Source organism: Passer domesticus, chromosome 1 (assembly GCF_036417665.1).
Source record: "Passer domesticus isolate bPasDom1 chromosome 1, bPasDom1.hap1, whole genome shotgun sequence".
Lineage (NCBI taxonomy): Eukaryota > Metazoa > Chordata > Aves > Passeriformes > Passeridae > Passer > Passer domesticus.
The window spans coordinates 12768801-12786892 of NC_087474.1; the positions used below are offsets into that span (position 1 = coordinate 12768801).

An 18092-nucleotide genomic window follows, 5' to 3' on the forward strand; every position below is an offset into this window, starting at 1 on the left:
ATTAGCATCAAAGTTCAAAGATGACAGGGAGGATTTAAACAGCACTGAGGGTATTTCATAAAAGACATACACTATTCAGGATGCCTTCTGAACAAGTTAAGACTGGGATAATATTTACAAAAGTGAACAGCAATAGTGACTTAAAAGAGGCAAAGGTTATGTGTTGTGTAGCACTGTTTAGGGGAGATTTGAGAGGTCTGTGACATATAAAAAGAGAGTTTTTTAAAGGAAGGAGGGTAACTAGGGAGGAGGATAAACTTGGGGAGAATAATACAAATAAACAAATTCTGTCTATTTCAACATTCAGAAATGCTGATTTTTTTTTTTTTTTCCTAATGGATTCCAGGAGGGAGAAAAATACTGCTCTGGGCCATGAGGAGAAAGTTGTTGGTGTGTGTATAAAAAAATAAGTATATGTATATCCTCCTTCTTTGCTGTGACTTTCAAAAGTATGTTTCTGAAAGCACTACAACTGGTGGTAACCTTGCAGTGTTCCTATTTTGTATCCCTCCCAGCCCCCATCTCTTCCATAGTGTGGCTGTTTTCTTCTGCAGGACAGATGGTGCTGTTTTTCTAGCAGTGGTTCTTCACCTCTTGGAATGGCTTAAGGGCTTTTTTTTTTAATTTCTAATTCAAGATATCTACATTTGATTTGCACTGTTTTCTTAATCTTGTAGAGAAGTGCTGGCTATGTTAGCTGCTGCTAGGGTTTAATGTAGTTTGTAGATAAGTTCACAATCAGCTGGTTTTTGCCTCCAACTATTTTTCTTCTATCCATAGTCAGGTCTACAACAGCCTTGGTGGTCTTTGGAAGTTACCATCACCTTGTCTTTAGATGTTTGCAAATGTGAAAGTTGAACTGATACAGGGATTTTAGCTTTTGAATGTCATAGCGGGTGTTTGGCTCTTGCTGTGTCCAACTGAGTGAAACAAGGAGATGAACTGAACCTACTGAAATTGGAACCAGAACTCCAGGAGCTGTGCTGGAGTGTGAAACTCAAGGCTAATCTAAATATTTTTAAAGAGATATTTCAATTAAATACAGACAAAGCCTTAACTTGTAGTTCCAAGTACTTCAAGCTGAAAGAAGCAGTTCTGCTTTCCTCAGCCCCAGGATGACCCTGATTCATCCTTTCTCTTGGGCTCCAGATGAGGATTTGGGCAGAATGATGAGCTGGATGGGTGGTGGAGACAGCAAAGCTGTTCAATTTCTGTCTTCCATCCCCAGAGTGGTTTTTTGATGCTGACGTAGGATCTGTGTGTGTCTTGTGTATACAGTGCACCCTGATGTACATATGTATCTATGGGATCACTTTCTGGAACTCTGTCAAGCCTGAGCAGCTTTTTGGTTAAAAGCTACTCTTTCCCACAGACTTTTTTGGTTTCACTGATTTATCATTTTCCCAGAGATGTCTCCTAGAGTGTGGAGAGAAAAAAGAAATCCTCTTCTGCTCTCTCATCTGTCATGAGCCTGATGGTCTGTGTGAGATGGCCAGAAATGACTCTCAGATGATTTTTTTGTATCTGTGCCTTAAATGCACTGCACACCAAATTGCACAAACTGCAGTGGCACTGGGGAGCTGAAACCTTCACAGAGTAAAATTATCTTGCCATGCTATATAAATATAACTATGTATTTTTCTAGTCATGCCCTCCAAGCTGACATCCAGGAGGAAATTGGGATGGGAAGGTATCTATTAGCTCTGCTCTGGGGGACCACCATCCATTGTGCTGAGTGCCTGCACGCAGGGCGACATGCTCAGCTTTATGGATGAAATTTCCCAGATCCTCCAATACTTTTGCTCGTGAGCATATTTGAAAATCAGAGAAGGTGATGACCCTTTTAAAATAAAAATGGAATTGCTGGCAGGAAGGGAAGGTACAACTCTCTGTTCTTTACATTTAAAGATGGTTATAAAATGTGTATTGGCTGTTTTTATAATTTATAGTGAAACTGCTGTTGCTTTTAATAAAATGAGACTTCCAGTCAGAATTTCATGATTATGAATGTGAGCATTTTGTTATACAGCTTGGATCTATCCTACAAATAACCATCTTCTAGCAGAATTCTGGCTATATACATAACTTAATGGGATACTCTGTCAACATAATTCTTTCTGAAGTTGACTCTTGCTTGAATACGTCAAGTCCTTGAATGTGACTCAAGAGCTGCGTTAGTGTAACTTTCAGGATTTTTAATTTAATTTTTCTTTTTTCCTTAGACTTTTAAAACTTCCTGTAATTCATTATTAGATTTACCATTTCAAGTGCTTATTTAAAAGGCACCTTAGCTGCAGAAGCAAATCAATATTTACAGTGCATTAGTGCCACAGAGAATTTGAAGCCTTGTGATTAGAGTTCATTGCTGTTTTATCCACTCTTCAAAGAAACCACAGACTTCAAACAGTATCAGCCATCATCCTGGAATCAGTGACATTGCATCGGTCCCATGCGTACTTTATCTTGTGGTTTAATTATTAAGTTATTTTCCTTTGATTTTCCTTTTAATATTTCAAAGTATATCTTCTTCAAATCTATACATTCTAGTCAAATTCTGTAAACTAGAGGATTGTAACTAACAATATATTGGTTAAAAAAAAAATCTGTTCAATATATTCTTTTATGTTGTTGTTTTAATGGAGAGTAAACAGAATTGAAGAGAGTGCAGGAGATGATGTTTCCAGCTTGTGGTTAACATAGTGTGGACAAGATTTACTTCTTAGATTAAGACCCGTTGACCATTGCCAAGCAGCATGTGTTAGAGCTAGCTCTGTGTGCCTGTCCCATTCCAGTAATAAAAAAAAATACTGCCATATGTTTAAGTTTCTTGTTAACTTGGGAAATACATAGATGCAACAAACACAATTTTTTTGTCTTCTGTAATTAATTTTATTGCAAAGTTTGCTTTGTAAAACAAATCACTTCTCCTTACACATGGAACCATTTCCATAAGAAGAGACTAGAAGAGATCATTTATATGTTCATATTGACAGAATACCCTTTTTAAAAAAAGATTTGATGTAATGTTCAGTAAACATCTGAAAATGTCTTAATAGCTAAACTTATTGAAATGAAACTAGTCTTATCTGTGAGTAGATTTTGTAGAGAAGATTCTCATGTTAATGTTCTCTCCAGAGCATATTAATATTTGGGCATTCCATTGTATAATTGACTACCTGTGTTTTGAAGAGTCTGTACTCACCATTCTGCAAACTGTCAGGTTTTCACTACAAAGCAAAAGCCAAGGCAGCAACAATGGCTTGCTCCTCTCCAGAAATGCTGGTTTGATTACCTTTCTTTCTTTGTTGGCAGTTTGGCTTCTCTTCTTACAGAAGTTCACCCAACTGAACTTTTGTTTTGTCAAGCAATTTGAAGAAGAAGTGTAAAAATACAAGAACATTTTGCTATCACCGTGCTTATATATAGACGTACAAGCATAAGGAGCAAGTGAACTCATGTTTGAAAATTGTAATTCTCTGTTGTGGGGTGGGTAGTGAAGGCAAACACGATAATATGCATGGGCTGCTGCTTGGAACAAATATAGATTGGTATTTTTCTTAAGTGGCACTACGTACCTCAGAGCTCCTTTTTGGCTCAGGCTGATCTAATAAAGGAGAAAGGGTGTTGGGGGCTCTGCCAGCAGCACGGCACCGCTGGGGAGGCATCACTTCATCAGTGCTGGGGCATTGGCGGGGGCTGCAGCTGAGCCACCTCTGCTCAGAGATCTCCTGGGGTTTCATAGGGCACTGTTTGTGTGTTTGTCATCGAGGGGGAAAGGACATGCTTTGCCTTCAGCTGCTTCAGGAAAGCTTAAGTCGTTGAAAACAAGGCAATCAAAGAAAGACCCTCTATTAGAGTCTATGAGTATATACTGAGAAATCAAATTCTTAGTAGACTTAACTCAGCTCTGTTTTGTTCTTTCAGATATGCCTCTCCATGTCCGACGCAGTAGTGACCCTGCACTCATTGGCCTCTCAACCTCTGTGAGTGACACAAATTTTCCTTCAGAGGAGCCTTCTCGGAAGAACCCTACCAGGTGGTCCACAACAGCAGGCTTCCTCAAGCAGAACACCCCTGGCGTGCCCAGTGCTCATGAAAGAAAGGTATATTTCTCTCTCCCACTTCAGTAAATAAATTACAAATATGCATGAATTGTTTTCTGCTTCTCTCATCTGCTCCTGGTTTCAACTTGTGTTTTCTGACCTTGTCCACCAAACCCCGTCAGCAGCAGTGAAGTGTTTGGGTCACACGTGTCCTGTCCTTCCCAGACTCTGGGTGATAACCACAGCAGCGACTCTAAAAACTTGATTTTTCCCCTTAGCTGTGGTTGAATCTATGATTACTCACTATTCTGCAAAGTTTTTGTTTTTCAACTTTTTCTTAATGTTGGTAGGCCATGTCTGAAATAATTTTTACTCATCTCTGTAGAAGGCCTAATGCCAGTAAATAATCTGCATGCCCACAGCTGGTCTGGTTTGTCTTGCTAACACAGCATTGCTAATTTCTACTTTCTGAGGCTCTAGTGAAGTAATACAAAACACAAATTGCAAATGATTTCTCTCCTTGATAACAGTCTTAAAAATAAAACAGTGAAATGAAGTGTACTTTTTCCTTCATTTTTTCAATATGATTTCAGTATCTCTCCATGAATTGCTTTATTTGCTAGAGAAGTCAGCTAGAAGCACTCTTCTCAGTGCAATATTAAAAAAATTGGAAGAATCATGCCCTTTTGTACAAATCCCACATTGCCCATAATTGTGATGGTAACTTGCAGACAAACTCAAAAGGAAAAAATGTATATTTTCTAATAGAAATGAGTAATTTTAAAAGAATGTTGCACTTTTGGTTACCATTCTGACTACACAAAGTCCTCTTGAAAAATATGCAGCTTATTATAGCTTTTATTTTTTTCCACTTATTTCTGTTAACTCTGGGTAGTATAAATGCAAACTAAGTCTCAGCAGTCAGGATTCACACACCCCAAATAAAGGAGTCTTTATACACTGCTAATGAACGAAACTATTTTCAGTGGGCCTTTGGTCATTTCAAAAGAATCTATAAAAGCTCAGTGCTCACAGGCATTGAGGTCCCTCTTCATGCAGAGGTGTCAATTTAACTTGGTATCATTAAGTTTCTGCTTGATCAGGATTTCAGGCAGGTAATAGTGTGTTTTCTGTCACTTGCACTGGTGTGGCACAGAACTGTGTGCCTATTTGTAAATATGTATTTTATACTACTCAGATTCATAGAAGAAAAATGATAATGTAATCCATTTGAAGTATTAACATTTTCAGTTCATTTTTTGTGAAATGATAATGAGACAACACTTCGTTACTCCACAAGCACAGATATGAAGGGCTATACACAGCATAACCAGATTTCTTTGAGTGTCTGAAGTTAGCAGAAATTGGAGAGAATTGAACAGTAGCTAATCTTTCACACTAGTCTCCTCATTAGTTGTTCAGCATGTATTTACTCTTGATTTTTATGGAAATATTTCATGTCTATTGGAGCACGGTGACCAAACTGGAAAGGAATGCACATGATCTCATGTAGGGATGGGAAGGCAGGCACCAGAGAACATTAAATCAAGAAGATTGGAAGGAACTGAAGTTACATTAATTAGTACAATAGATGCTGATAAATTCTTTTATCACTTTTGAACACTGTATATATTGATCATATGAATAGAACAGATCACTATTTTTAATAGGTAAATTTTAATTCCAGTAAAGACATGGACTTAAATAATTGCTTATGTGATGTGTATTATTAATTAATCCTGAGTTCATTTATGCTAGACTGATTTTTTTATGTTTTTGGGGTCTTGATTTCTTCATGTGAGTTAAGATTTTGTAGCCAATCCTATTTCTCTTAGGAACCAGTATTAAGAATTCTCATTTCCTTTCACAGTATTAGCAACAATTTCATTTGTATTATTATTCTAAATGGTGGCACTTTTGTAGTCCCTGTCACCAATCTCTTACCAAAGTACTGACAATGAATTTTTACAAATGTATTTGTGTTATTTCAGCTATAACAAGTCCTCTTTTCTTAGGTTGTTTTTTTCAGCTACTCGGATAACAAAGAGATGGCTGTGCTTTGTTCCAGACTGTTTCATTGATTATAGATGACACAGACATTTTGAGAAAAGCAATGAGAACAGTCTTAATTTTCTGCTCAGCGCATTGGGCCTGAGCACCCATATATCTTTTGTGAGTGGTTGGCACTATGTAATGTTTTCACTGCAGTTCTCTTTCTTGACAGCACAAGAACATATGTTCTTGGGCTGAGATTTGCAGCACAGTTGTAGATTAGCAACTTTGCCCCAGCAGTATCTTGCAGAAACATGAAAAGGGTTTCTGGGAGAGTTGCCAAAAGCTTCATCCACCTACTGACTCCAAGAAGTGACATTACTTTCAGCCCGTCACCTCTAAAGAGAAATAATTGACAGGTAGAAACCCTGTCCAATTTTTGGAGGAATTAGTACGGGGGAAGCTGCATGTGTTTGGCAGAAGGGATTTATTTCTCAGGGACAAGTGAGAAAGGACGTCTTATTGGTGTTTGTTTCATTTTGGGTATGAAGAATTTGGAATGGCAGGAAAATGGGCAGATGCCCAAACTGAGATGAAATGAAGGGGCGAGAGTGCTGCCATGCACAGAAGCCTGTGAGGAGCCAGGACATATGCCAGTAGTTCTGGGCAAACAGAAAGGGAAAAGGGTGCTGGGGAAGAGTAAAAATATGGGCTGGTTGAAGGATCCTGCTACTGTAACTGTAGTGCTGCCTTTAGTTACTGGGATAAATGAAATGAGACACCAGATCTCCTGTGTCCCTAAGAAGAGAATGACCAGAGAGAGACAAGAGTATGCTTTGGAAGGGCCTGAGTTGGTCCTGCAAAGATTTGGGTGGGTGTTGAACTTGAGATGCAGTTCTGTTGTATTAAGTAGGATGATGTGATATGAAATCCTTGCCCTAAACTGAGCATACATTCTCATCCATTTTTCAAATAATCTCGTAAAGAAACATCTTTTTATTATCAGGATATCATAATACATTCTGTATCCTTAGAATTGGAATCTCACATAATTTCTACTTTCTGTGTTTTTCACCTGTAAGAGCAACTGTGGGTGTTTTTTTTTGTTTTGTTTTGTTTTGTTCCAAGGTACTCATTTATTTGCACAATTATTGATTATTTACAAGTTGTTGTAGTGCTGTTAACTGTACTTAGCTAGGTAATTCCTGACCTAATCCTTACCCTTAAATGTTTCAACCAAATGAATAGGTCTTCCCATCTGTGAAATATTCACAAAACTGGCTCCTGATCACCTCTAGTTGGTAAATTTGCTTCTTGGGATAAATTTTTTTGAAATTGAATGTTAAAACCATTTTCAGATACTTTTGTGTGTGTGAGAGACATGTCTGTATTACCTAGTGACTCATAGCTTGACTTAATCCTGTCTCTTGCTTCCTTGAGCCATTCTAATGAAAAAATAAGAAATCTCTAAGTAGAAATCTCTTCTCAGAGGCCTGGAGTAATACCTGATTTGCAAGGTGTAATTTTGTTTGAATTGTATTGAACTGTACAGGTGAACAGATTGTACACAGCTGAAGCATATCATACGTGCTTTTTTCCATTGCAGTAAAATCCTTTTTGATATTGTTGTTTTCTGAATATCTGTTGATTTGAATCACATTCTTGATAACTAAGTACCAAAGCCTATTGGCTCAACTAGCTGTTGTTAATAGATGTGAGCTGCATTAATGAAAATCATGTTTCTTTTCCTTTAGATGTTGTGTTACAGTATTGGAAGAGAGTAAATGGAACAACCAGTTACATTGCATCTTATAACAACTGTGAATTAATTATCCCGTATATTTTCAGTGTGTTTTTTTAAATTTACAATTCTATTTGTGGTAAGGAACAGCTTATCATTACAAATTAGTTACCTTCCTTGATCCTTGATCTGAAAGACTGAAAGCTTATCTAGTTAACCTGCCTTGCTTAATGCAGGGATATACTGTGGATAACAGGCTTAGGACAAACTTCCCACTGTGACTTTTCTGATTTTGATTCATATGTTGCCCTGTCAGAGATAACAACATTGGTACAGCAGAAAGAATTGAAAATGTAGGTTAAAAAGCAGAGTTCAAGAGAGAGAAAAATGTTTGTGCATGGGCTTCTGTGCCTCTGGCTGTTGGGTTCACCCACCTGCAGCAAAGCAAATGGCACACGACGTGCTCTGTGGGATGGATCAGTAGCAGCAAGCACATAACTCAGTGTACTTGGCACATCATTTTGTAATTGCTTTTTTCCTTTGCTTTCTGTCTTTGCTGTTTAGTCAACAGCCAAATTTTTTGCTTATTTGTTGCTAAATGGGTTTGCCCATGTATATATTTTGAGGTGGAATATCACTGTGCCTTGTAGGAATAATAATTCTGTCTAGGATATGCTTTCTTCCTACTTGGAAAGCTAATTTTTTTGGGCTCTGTAAACTGCAGAGAAATAATTTGAAACTTCATGTGAGTGCTCTAAGTCTCATCTAGCATCAATGACCTTACCTGCAAAACAGATTGTGTTTCCCACATCTCCTATTGAAGGTAGTTTTGCTGTTCCTGTGGGTTGAGACTGATGAGTACAAATTTTCAGATTGCTGGGTTGCAGGGTTTTATATTTACGTGAAAGATGCAATCCTTTCTACTTCTCTTTGTAAACGGAATGAAAAAAAATCCTCTAATGAAACATGTTTAGGTAGGAGAAAAGCATGCATACATACTTTGAAAAGCTTCAACAACAATGGTATTTCAGTTTCAAAATCACATTTAAAGTCAAAATTAGTTTCATTTACCTTGAACTTCTTTTAAACACAACTTAATGACAATTGTTTTGTCACTGTCACCAAAGATATGGTATTTCACTAGAAATTAAGTATAATTCAGAGGATTGAAGGGCTCGGTATTAAAATTGTGTGTTGGTATCATTTTTTAGCCAGGAATTCTAAATGGCAGAGTGTAAATCTATTAAATTAACTGGGAAAGGTTGTGGACTAAAAGACTGGGCATCATTCTAGGAGCCTGAAACCAAATTGTTGATGATGTTTCTTGGGAGCCTTAGTCTCTGGTTTTGACTCCTCCATAGGAGAGGTACTGTGTACCTGGTGAGCAGTATTGGTGAAATGCTGTAATACGGATGAATCTACTAAGGAGAAGTTCAGAATATCTGCAAAGAGCCTGGCATATCTGTCATGAGAGGCTTTAAATACCTACATGATGAATACAGCTTCCTGCTTCTAACCTAAAAATGCAAGGCTTTAAACAGAAGTTTTGAGAGATTCAATAGCCATGAATATTTCTTTGTCCAGGCATATTTGAGCAGGTTTTTTTTTTTTCCCTTTTCAATGAGATGGTCATGAGTTTTGTAATTTAAGATGTGGTTTTGCAGAGACTGAGAGGAACGGAGAATGAGCATGGATCATCCACAGGTGGTGAAATAAAGTGTTTTAATGTGTAAAATATGACAGGAGAGACATTTATGGAAAGTCAAGAAAATGGAAGTTACGTGCATCAGTTTTCTTCCTCTTTAATAGTAACTTGTTGCTGGCAGCTTGTTGCATGGTGATTAAATAGTTAAGAGGAATTGTATCCAAAGAGAGTGCAATATGAAATCACCACTTTATGTGTTGTTTTTGTCCTGGGTAGTGTGTAAAATTTATGACTTTCACACAACAGTTCAGCTGAGGTTGGAAGGTACCTCTGGAGATTGTTGAGTTCAGCCTGCCTGGTCAAAGCAGGGGCAGCTAGGGCAGGCTGCTCAGGTCTGGGTCCAGCCAGGTTTTGAGAATATACATCTCCAAGGATGGAGCCTGCACCACCTTTCTGAGCAACTTCTTCCAGTGTTCGATCATTCTCAGAATAAGAAAGTTGTTTTCTTATGTTTTGATGGAATAATTTGCGTTTCTTCATGTGCCCTCTGCCTCAGGTGCTTTCATGAGTACCGTGAAGAATTGTCTGTCTTTAGTACAGTAGCTGGTGATATTTCAGTGCAATGAAAACTCTATGAAGGAGCTCAAAATTCCTAACTTTCAAAATGTGAAAACAAATATAGTGTTTCTTATCATCACCAGAAGGTTGGGAATAATAGACACAAAATGAAAACTCCTTGCCTAGTGCATAGAGGTAACAGGCAGTGTGCATCAATTGATGCTATGCTGTTCCATTAGCTGAGGGATATGTACATGGACAGAATTCAGCTGTTGGCATTCAAAAGTCAGTCATGACCACATGTTAAGCAGGCAAAAAGCCAATAACAAAACAAATAAATCCAAAGTGAAGGTGTAATTTTCTATATCTCCTTTGTTGTTTTACCTCCTTTTGCTCCAAGTCATCCATTTGTGGATGCCCATCTGTCAAATCTCCTCTCTGCCCCCCTCAAGATATCAGTGCAAGATCTGGGAGCTGCTGAGTTTTTTCCACTTCTGCTCTCAGGCTGAGCAGGTCTATTAAACACACTGCCTTTGTTTTGCATCAGTAATGTAGGAAGGATGTGTATTTGTGTCCCAGAACTGTGCCATGCCATGTCTCACTGCAGGTGATGGGTGAGCAGTGTCTGGGTGAGCAATGCCTGCTCCAGAGCTGAGGGGACTCGGTGCTGCATCATGAGCTGGGGGTGCCAAGGAGGGTCAGGGTGAGCGAGTCTCTTACTCCTGATGAAGGAGTGGTGGAATGTGCACAGGTTGTTTGTCTTTCCACTTCAGTAAATGCAGTGCACAGCACCTCTCTGAGAGCCACTGAAAGCTATACTGAAAACAGAAAGCTCTCAAGTATGTGGTAGATAATTGGAGACTTTTCCTCTGCCATTTTTCTAAGTGAGGGTGCACTTTGTAAATTCCCATTTGTTTAAGTATTTGTCTCTATTGGTTTTAATTTTTTATGTTTTTGCATCTCTACCTTGGTTTAGGGTGAAAGACTGGTCCTGAAAGAGTAGGTTGATAAAAGATTGAGCAAGTTTAAAAAACCCCCAACAGTTAGATGTTCAGGTTTAATGTGTTTTTTTTTTTTTTGTTTTTTTTTTTTTTCCATTTCCAAAGGTTAGAAGCACATATATTTTCCTTGGTAATTGCTGGATCTGTGTTTTGACCTGCTTTCATCTATTTAGTTGCAACCTACTACCATGCCACCATATACACTTGTTGTTCAAGAGCTTTTGCAGATTAAAATATTTGTCTGTCTTGCTTTCTGGTTATTAAGGTTATGTATTGGTGCAAAACATGTTTGGATTTTGGCTGAATGTGTAGCTGGCAAGAAAAAGAAGTTTAAAGTACAATTCAGGTTGCAGGCTATGCTTGCCAACAGTATTCATGAACAGACATGAACCTGCAAGTTTTAAATAGTGAATATTTCATAATTTTTTGCTAAATTTGTTGCATTTTAAAATTCACTTATCTAGCAATGAATAAAGACAAGACAACCAAGCAGAATCAGAATAAAATTCACTCATATGTGGAACTAATCAGTGCAAGGAATAGTAAGGTTGGGGAGGAGATGTTAAGCTCTAGTTAGTGGGGAAAATCAGCTCCAGTAAATACAGGAATTCCTTTTGCCCTTCTTTTATGACTGATTCTGAGGCTGAAACAGGGGTCACTTAGCCTGGTTTTGTTTCACAGCCCGATGGGATGATCATTGTGTGCTACCATCCAGTTTTGTTGTCTCTTTACAAACGAGCTCTTCAGCTCTTGTGTACAGATGTCCAGCTAAAGAGCATTGCCTGCTGAGCACGTGAAGTAAATGAAACGTGGACAAAAGCTAAAACAGTAAGATGAGGAAAGATGGGAAGCTGTTCAGTGTGAGGAAGACCAGAGACTGCAAGGAGCCAAGGGTGTGTGTGCTGCTGTAAACTCAGATAAAAGAGAAATGCTGCTGCAAGCCTGGTTTCTCTCTGGGCCTTCCTCCACAGACCCTGGGAGGAGCTCTGGCTGAGGTCTGACGTGAATTGGCAAGTTGGATGAGGTGATGGATGCTTTGCTGGGAGTCCAGTGGGGCTCCTGGTCCATATCATTCCATATGGAGGAGGCAGTGGTGTGTGGGTGCCGCTGGGGAAGAGGTACCACGGGTTTGGGACATTGCCTTCGTGCTTCTGACCTTAAAAACCTCCTCCTCTCCAATGAGTTCCATTAGCTGGAGAAGACAGGCTGGCTTCATTTCAGAACATCAGTTGCAAGTTTCTAAACACACAAACAGCCAGTTGCAGCGTTTCAGTGGTATGGCCAACTCAAAGCATCTACTCGGCATTTAAAAGGCTGCTGCTGGTGGTTTATGAGATATTCTTCATTTCAAGATCTAAATATAAGGTCTTTGTGAAGTTTCCTATATCCCCTTGTTTCCTGTTTCTCTTAGCTTCTTACATATATTTAATATTGGCATTCTATTTGTTAAATCCTGTTTTCAGAGGCTGCTTTGAAATTAATTAATTAGCAGCTTTTTTTTCCTTCTTTAATTTCTTGGCTGTCCCAAGGAATCAAATGCATCACATTAACACTCAAAATAAACAAACAACTTTACAAATGATATTTTCTCTAAATCCAAATTGGCCTAAAACGTATAAATCTGGATACAAAAGCAAATATCTGGTGAACATGTCAGAACTGTGCATAATTATATTATTGCATTTAAACAGATACCCATATAGATTCATGTACAGGTGGATATACATAAAAACTCTTTAGATGCCTTTAAAGTGGCACAGGAAAAGAGAATATTCACTTGAATGAAAAACAGTAGAAGGGAAAATGGTTTTCTAAGTATAATGTGTAGAGGAATCAGAACTGTAGCTTCATGGCACTTTAACTTAACCGGTTCATTTATTTTTCTCTAAAATGGAGCCGTGGAAAGCCATGTCTTTTTAGTTACAGTTTCTGAATTATAATTACGGAATATAAACTGCTGTATGCTTTTTGAGTTGTTTTGCATTATCCCTCGTGGGGGTTTGTTAGGAGATGTGCAAGTAAAGAGTAAAAGGAAGAAGCAGCTTCTTTCCTGTCTCTCCATCTAAAAAGTGACACTGTTTAGAAACTTCTGGCTTTGCATGTGAATGTGCAGAGATCATTGTTAATTTTTCTGTCATAAATAAGAGAGATCAACAGAATGTTTTGGATGGGCAGTATTGTGTTTTTTAATTTACTCTTAATTTAGCCCGTATTCTTTGACACTGAGTGTTTATATATAATACCACTTGCACAGAGAACTGTCTGATTATCATGGCCCATAGTTACTGATTTTTTTTAAGGTCAGGCCTTGCTTATCAGTCAAAGGGTAAAATGGAGTATATAAATTGGAGTAGCACAACTCTGAAAATTTCTGAACGTAAGGTGATAGAACTTAAACAGAACACTGGCTTTTCAATTTTTTTTTTCCTTGCTGGCATTTAATGAGCTCTTCTAGAGGCATAATACATTAATACCTTCCATGGAGCTATACAGAGGGTCATTTCTAAAAAAAGTCCTTCTGAAAATATCTAAATAAATATGAAATTATCATTCTTTTCATCTATTTTCACCATAGATAGGGCATGCAAGTTCTTTCTTAGACTATTATATTTGTATCTTCTGCAAATCAGTTTTTACCAGTTGGAAATGACCCATGTTCCGGGTCAGAGCTGATAGAAGGGATGAAGCTGTGGTAATTCTTTAATGTAGGATTCCTCTTTTACTTTACTCCTTGGAGAGTGGCCTCAGATCAAAGGTTTGTGATACTGGGTGACTGTAACTCGTTCCTTCTCTACACTAAATGGCTGGGCTGTCTCTGCATTATTGCAGCTTCTGGGGTCATGTTCTTCAGTACACATCAGGAAAAGAGCAACCTTGGAAAACTGAACCTACCGGGAATAGAAGGAGGCTCACCCAAGCAGTAGTGTGAGTTTCCTGAGATACATGGATAGTTACAGGAAGTGACTGGTACAATTAGTTTGGAGGTAAATTACTGACATTTGGGAGAAATTGTTGTTACAAGATGCTGTGTTAATAGAACAATTCCAAGTCTGACATCTGTGTACGTAGGTTGTTTTTTTTTAATGGAATTTCTCTTAATGCAATGCATCTTTTGGGTTAATTGATTTTATATATGTATAATGTATTTTCCATGTAAGATAGACATTATTTGTGCAGCTTTCTTTGTTCTTTGGTTTTGTTGTTTGTTTGTTTGTTTGGTTTTTTTTTTTAGAAGTGGGGATCAATTTGGTCTTATTCCATATTTGTCTAAAATCCAGTTAAAAAGCAGCCATGAAAGCTCATCCAAATAAAAAACTCCAGGAATCTATTTGCTATACCATCAGATAGCATGGAAAATGGATCTGTGTGTATATTATTTCATTTATAAACAGATGTTTTCATCATTAAGAGTTAGTTACATAAACTGTGTGCATGTTTCAGTAATTAATTACAGCATTTAGCATCCTGTCTGAGAGTGACACCAAATTGTTCAGGGTCTAACATGGTCATAGTGGAGCATTAAAAGAAAGAACAACAACCTTTATAACCTGTATAGTGATTCAACAACAATAATTATCCTTATAGGCAAGAATTTGTCCGAAGTCTTTCAGGTTTAATTACAACCTCAAAAGACTAAACAAGATCTTTTTCTTCATCTCTCATCACAAATCCTATCTCAGTCTGAGGCCATCTCAAGGAACTGGAGCCAAACAAACATGCAGCCTTTTCCAAAGTGCATAGAATACAAGGAAAAAGACTGGATAGCAAAAAATGATCAATGCCCAAAATGATCTCTCTTAATGACTGTCCTAAAGGGCAGGTGGGACACTTGGTTTGCATTTTTGAATTGTCTTTCAGATAATTAATTTGAAGATGTCTTCAGTGTATTTTACCCCTGTTGTAATGCTGTCTGGTGTAGTTTTCTTTTAAATAAGCAACCAAAATTTGCCACACTTCAGCCATTCAGGAGGTGAAACAAAGGGAAAACCCAGTTTCTTCACTATTTGGAAAGTAAAAAATGATTTAGCAGACATGGAAGTGTCACCACACCGGGTGGGGAATGTCCTGGTTGGGTTGTGATGCTGGGATTTCACAGGGGTACAACTGCAAGCTAAAATCATGAGTGAGTTCATGCAATGACAGCTAGTAATTAAGTACACAGAGCATTCTAATGCATAATTTCCTCTACAAGCTACAGAGTCTTTGATGAGACTCTTGTTACATATTGCAAATCATCTGAAATTAAAAGTGTAGCAAAATTGCTTCATTTTTCCTGTCCCCTTTCACCCAGTCCTCCAGCAAAACCCCACAGGGACACCATGCTGAACTAAATCTTAAAGTGTTAGATTATGTGTCCTCATTAAAATTACTCCAAAATGCTGCAGTTAAGTGTAGTGGTGGTATTATGACTTGGCAGTTTTAGTATTATATTGATCAATTTCCATTTCAAACATGATAAAGCTGACAGGGCCCATGGCCCCCAAAGATGTTTGGGAAAGAAACTTCTTTTTAATAAATTAGAGCATTTAATTGTAACTGATGATGCATGTCAGCCCTGGTCCCAGGAGGGCTTACAGCTGCATTTCCAGAAGAAATGGGAATTCCCTGGGTGACCCTGATGGCTTCTGTACCATGAAATCTTCTCCTTTATGGTATTGTAGCTAAAAGTGACACACACCTTTTTCAGCTGGATGTTGGGAGCATGTGTGCTAAAGTTAGATCATGCTGAAGACAAGTACAGCTTTCTGGATTAGCAATTGAATATTTTACACAAAAAATCCCCAAACAATATATATTTTAAATAGCAGCATCACAGCTGGCTCAGTAAATCCCAGTGTCTAAGCTGCAGCGATGTTTTTCACCTGTACCTCTGTAGTTTGCCATCACAGCTATGTTTGAATTAGCTCTGGCAGTAATGGAAAGCCCTACAAATATGGGGTGACAGGTAGCCAGGAGCACCTTAAGGCTGTGTGGTGTAGGTGTCTCTGTGAGAAGGATGGTGTGTGGCACTGCTGGGTGCTGATCCCTCTGCTCCTCCTCTGGCTTGGTGCTTGTCCCAGTGCTGCCACTCGGGGTGCAGGCAGAGCTGTTTGCCAGAAAGCAGTGACAAAGAAAGGAGTGGAGTGCTTGTCTGTGGCTGGTGGACCTTCTAATATTTCACTATTTGGCTAACACCAGCATGACTGAGTGTGTGATTGCAGCACTGCTATTTTATTCCAATCTGATAATAGCACTATTTTGAGCCTCTGAAGAAAGGTGAGAGGTGAAAGTGCTGAGAAACAAAAAGAGTTACAGAAACCACATCTCTCTACCATTCTGGCTTTTTTTTCTGCTGTCACAAAAAATTGCTGAGTGACTTGGATGTCTTCTGTGTAAAATGAGCTGATTTAAGTCTTAGCAGGAGAAAGGCAATCTTCTACAGAAGTGGGCTACAAGCAGAAATATTTTGGTAGGTGGGATAAATGTACTCTTCTGTCAGCACAGATAATACTAGGTGTAAACTCTTGGCAAAATTCTTGACATTAGTATAGATACACAAGACAGAGGCCTAATTTAACTCTCTTAGCTTAGGTAATTTCACTTAGATTGAGTGCTGTGATACTTGAGACTTTTTACAGCACAAATTTCCAATATAAACTTTGTGCAATGTGACTGTTCATTGTGATTCTGAGACCTGGTGATTGAATAATTGAGGAACAACACATCCCTAGATGAGCATCTTTCCTTCTCTCTTGCTAAACACTTCTGTGCAGGCATAATGGATGCTGTGTGGAGAGAGGTCTTTTATAAATAAAAATATCTTTTTAAAAAAAGTTTCTATTGAACATTGTAAGCAGGAATCAATAAAAAATGGAATTCTCTATAAAGTACAGAAATACAGAAAACATCTTGTTTCATAGGAGGAAATTTCTGTTCATTCAGACTAGGTGATGTCTGTCAGGTACTGGGTTATTGTTAGGTGACAATAATGCACACACCAACTGTATGGGTGGTTTTGTGCATAAAATGATTTTTCGTTATTTCTTTGTCAGATTCTGATTTTGTTGTTATACCTGCCCACCACTTTGAACAAGAGAAATTGTTTTGGCTTATAGGAGCTGTGCCACCTCTGTCACCTGAAGAGAAGAATTGAATAAGAGAAGCAACAGGAAAAAATCAATTTGTATACACCATTCTCTGGCTTTTATGGCATTTGCTGTACAATGCTGACTTCCCTTTCTAAGCAAGACATAGAGCAAGTTTCTAGTTTGCTGTGTGGTTAACCAGAACTGTAATACTGGATTGTTTTCAGTTGCTGAAAGGCACAGAGCTTTTGCTCATTTGTGGCAGGGTAAAGTAATTTATGATGGTTATTTGTTAGGCTGGTTACCTGTGCAAACATATTTTTACAAGGTTATCTTGTATTGGATGAATTGAAGCTTCAGTGTCTTGAAATAGAAGACTTTATCTTATACTCCAACATCTTTCAAGAAAAGAAGTTCTCATCAATCTCATTAATTAAGAAAGCTTAGGTTTGGTATGCCTGGGAAAAGATTTTTCTTGCACGGGAAGATTTTGAAAACTGCTCTTTTTCACAGTTGTACCAAGACCTGAAATTCTTAGCAAAGCCTGTCATATATATAGAGGAAATAAAGTTGTGAAGGACAGTTGTAAGGGAATTGATGCTCCATCTAGAATATTGGACTAGTACTGTTCCAAACAAAAGAAATATCAGTATGGCAAACAGGAAAAGGAAATACTCATGCTGATGGAATGAAGTATTAATTTAAGGGGGGGGTCAAAAATCTGCTCTGTGCTATAAATAAAGAAAATAATAACTTTTAGCTGCAAATGTGCACTGCTGTTTGTTTGTTATTTTAGAGAGTTTTGAGATTCCTAAAAATGGTAATATTGCAAAATATGTAGGACTACAATCCTGTTTTAAAAATAGATGCTCTCTCTGAATTATTTGATTTGGCATGAAGATAGACAGACACTGACTGGAAAAAATACTCTGCTTCTGAAGGAAGTATACTTATATATATTTTATAATATATTTATAATTCTCTTTTGGAAAGCTAAGCAGAATTTTAGCTCCATGTATTCTTTCAGTTGGAAGGAACTAAGCTATG

The 18092-nt window shown here is 38.0% G+C and overlaps 1 protein-coding gene across 15 annotated transcripts in view; it reads left to right on the forward strand.

Annotated features, from left to right (window-relative positions):
* The window catches only part of PARD3 (par-3 family cell polarity regulator), a 441795-nt gene that overhangs the window by 173115 nt on the left and 250588 nt on the right, over positions 1-18092 (forward strand). For all 15 annotated transcript variants that reach the window (XM_064395692.1, XM_064396060.1, XM_064395762.1 and 12 more), the window contains exon 4: positions 3925-4103. In XM_064395692.1, the coding sequence (XP_064251762.1) occupies positions 3925-4103 (179 nt within the window). The remainder of the gene's footprint in view (positions 1-3924; positions 4104-18092) is intronic.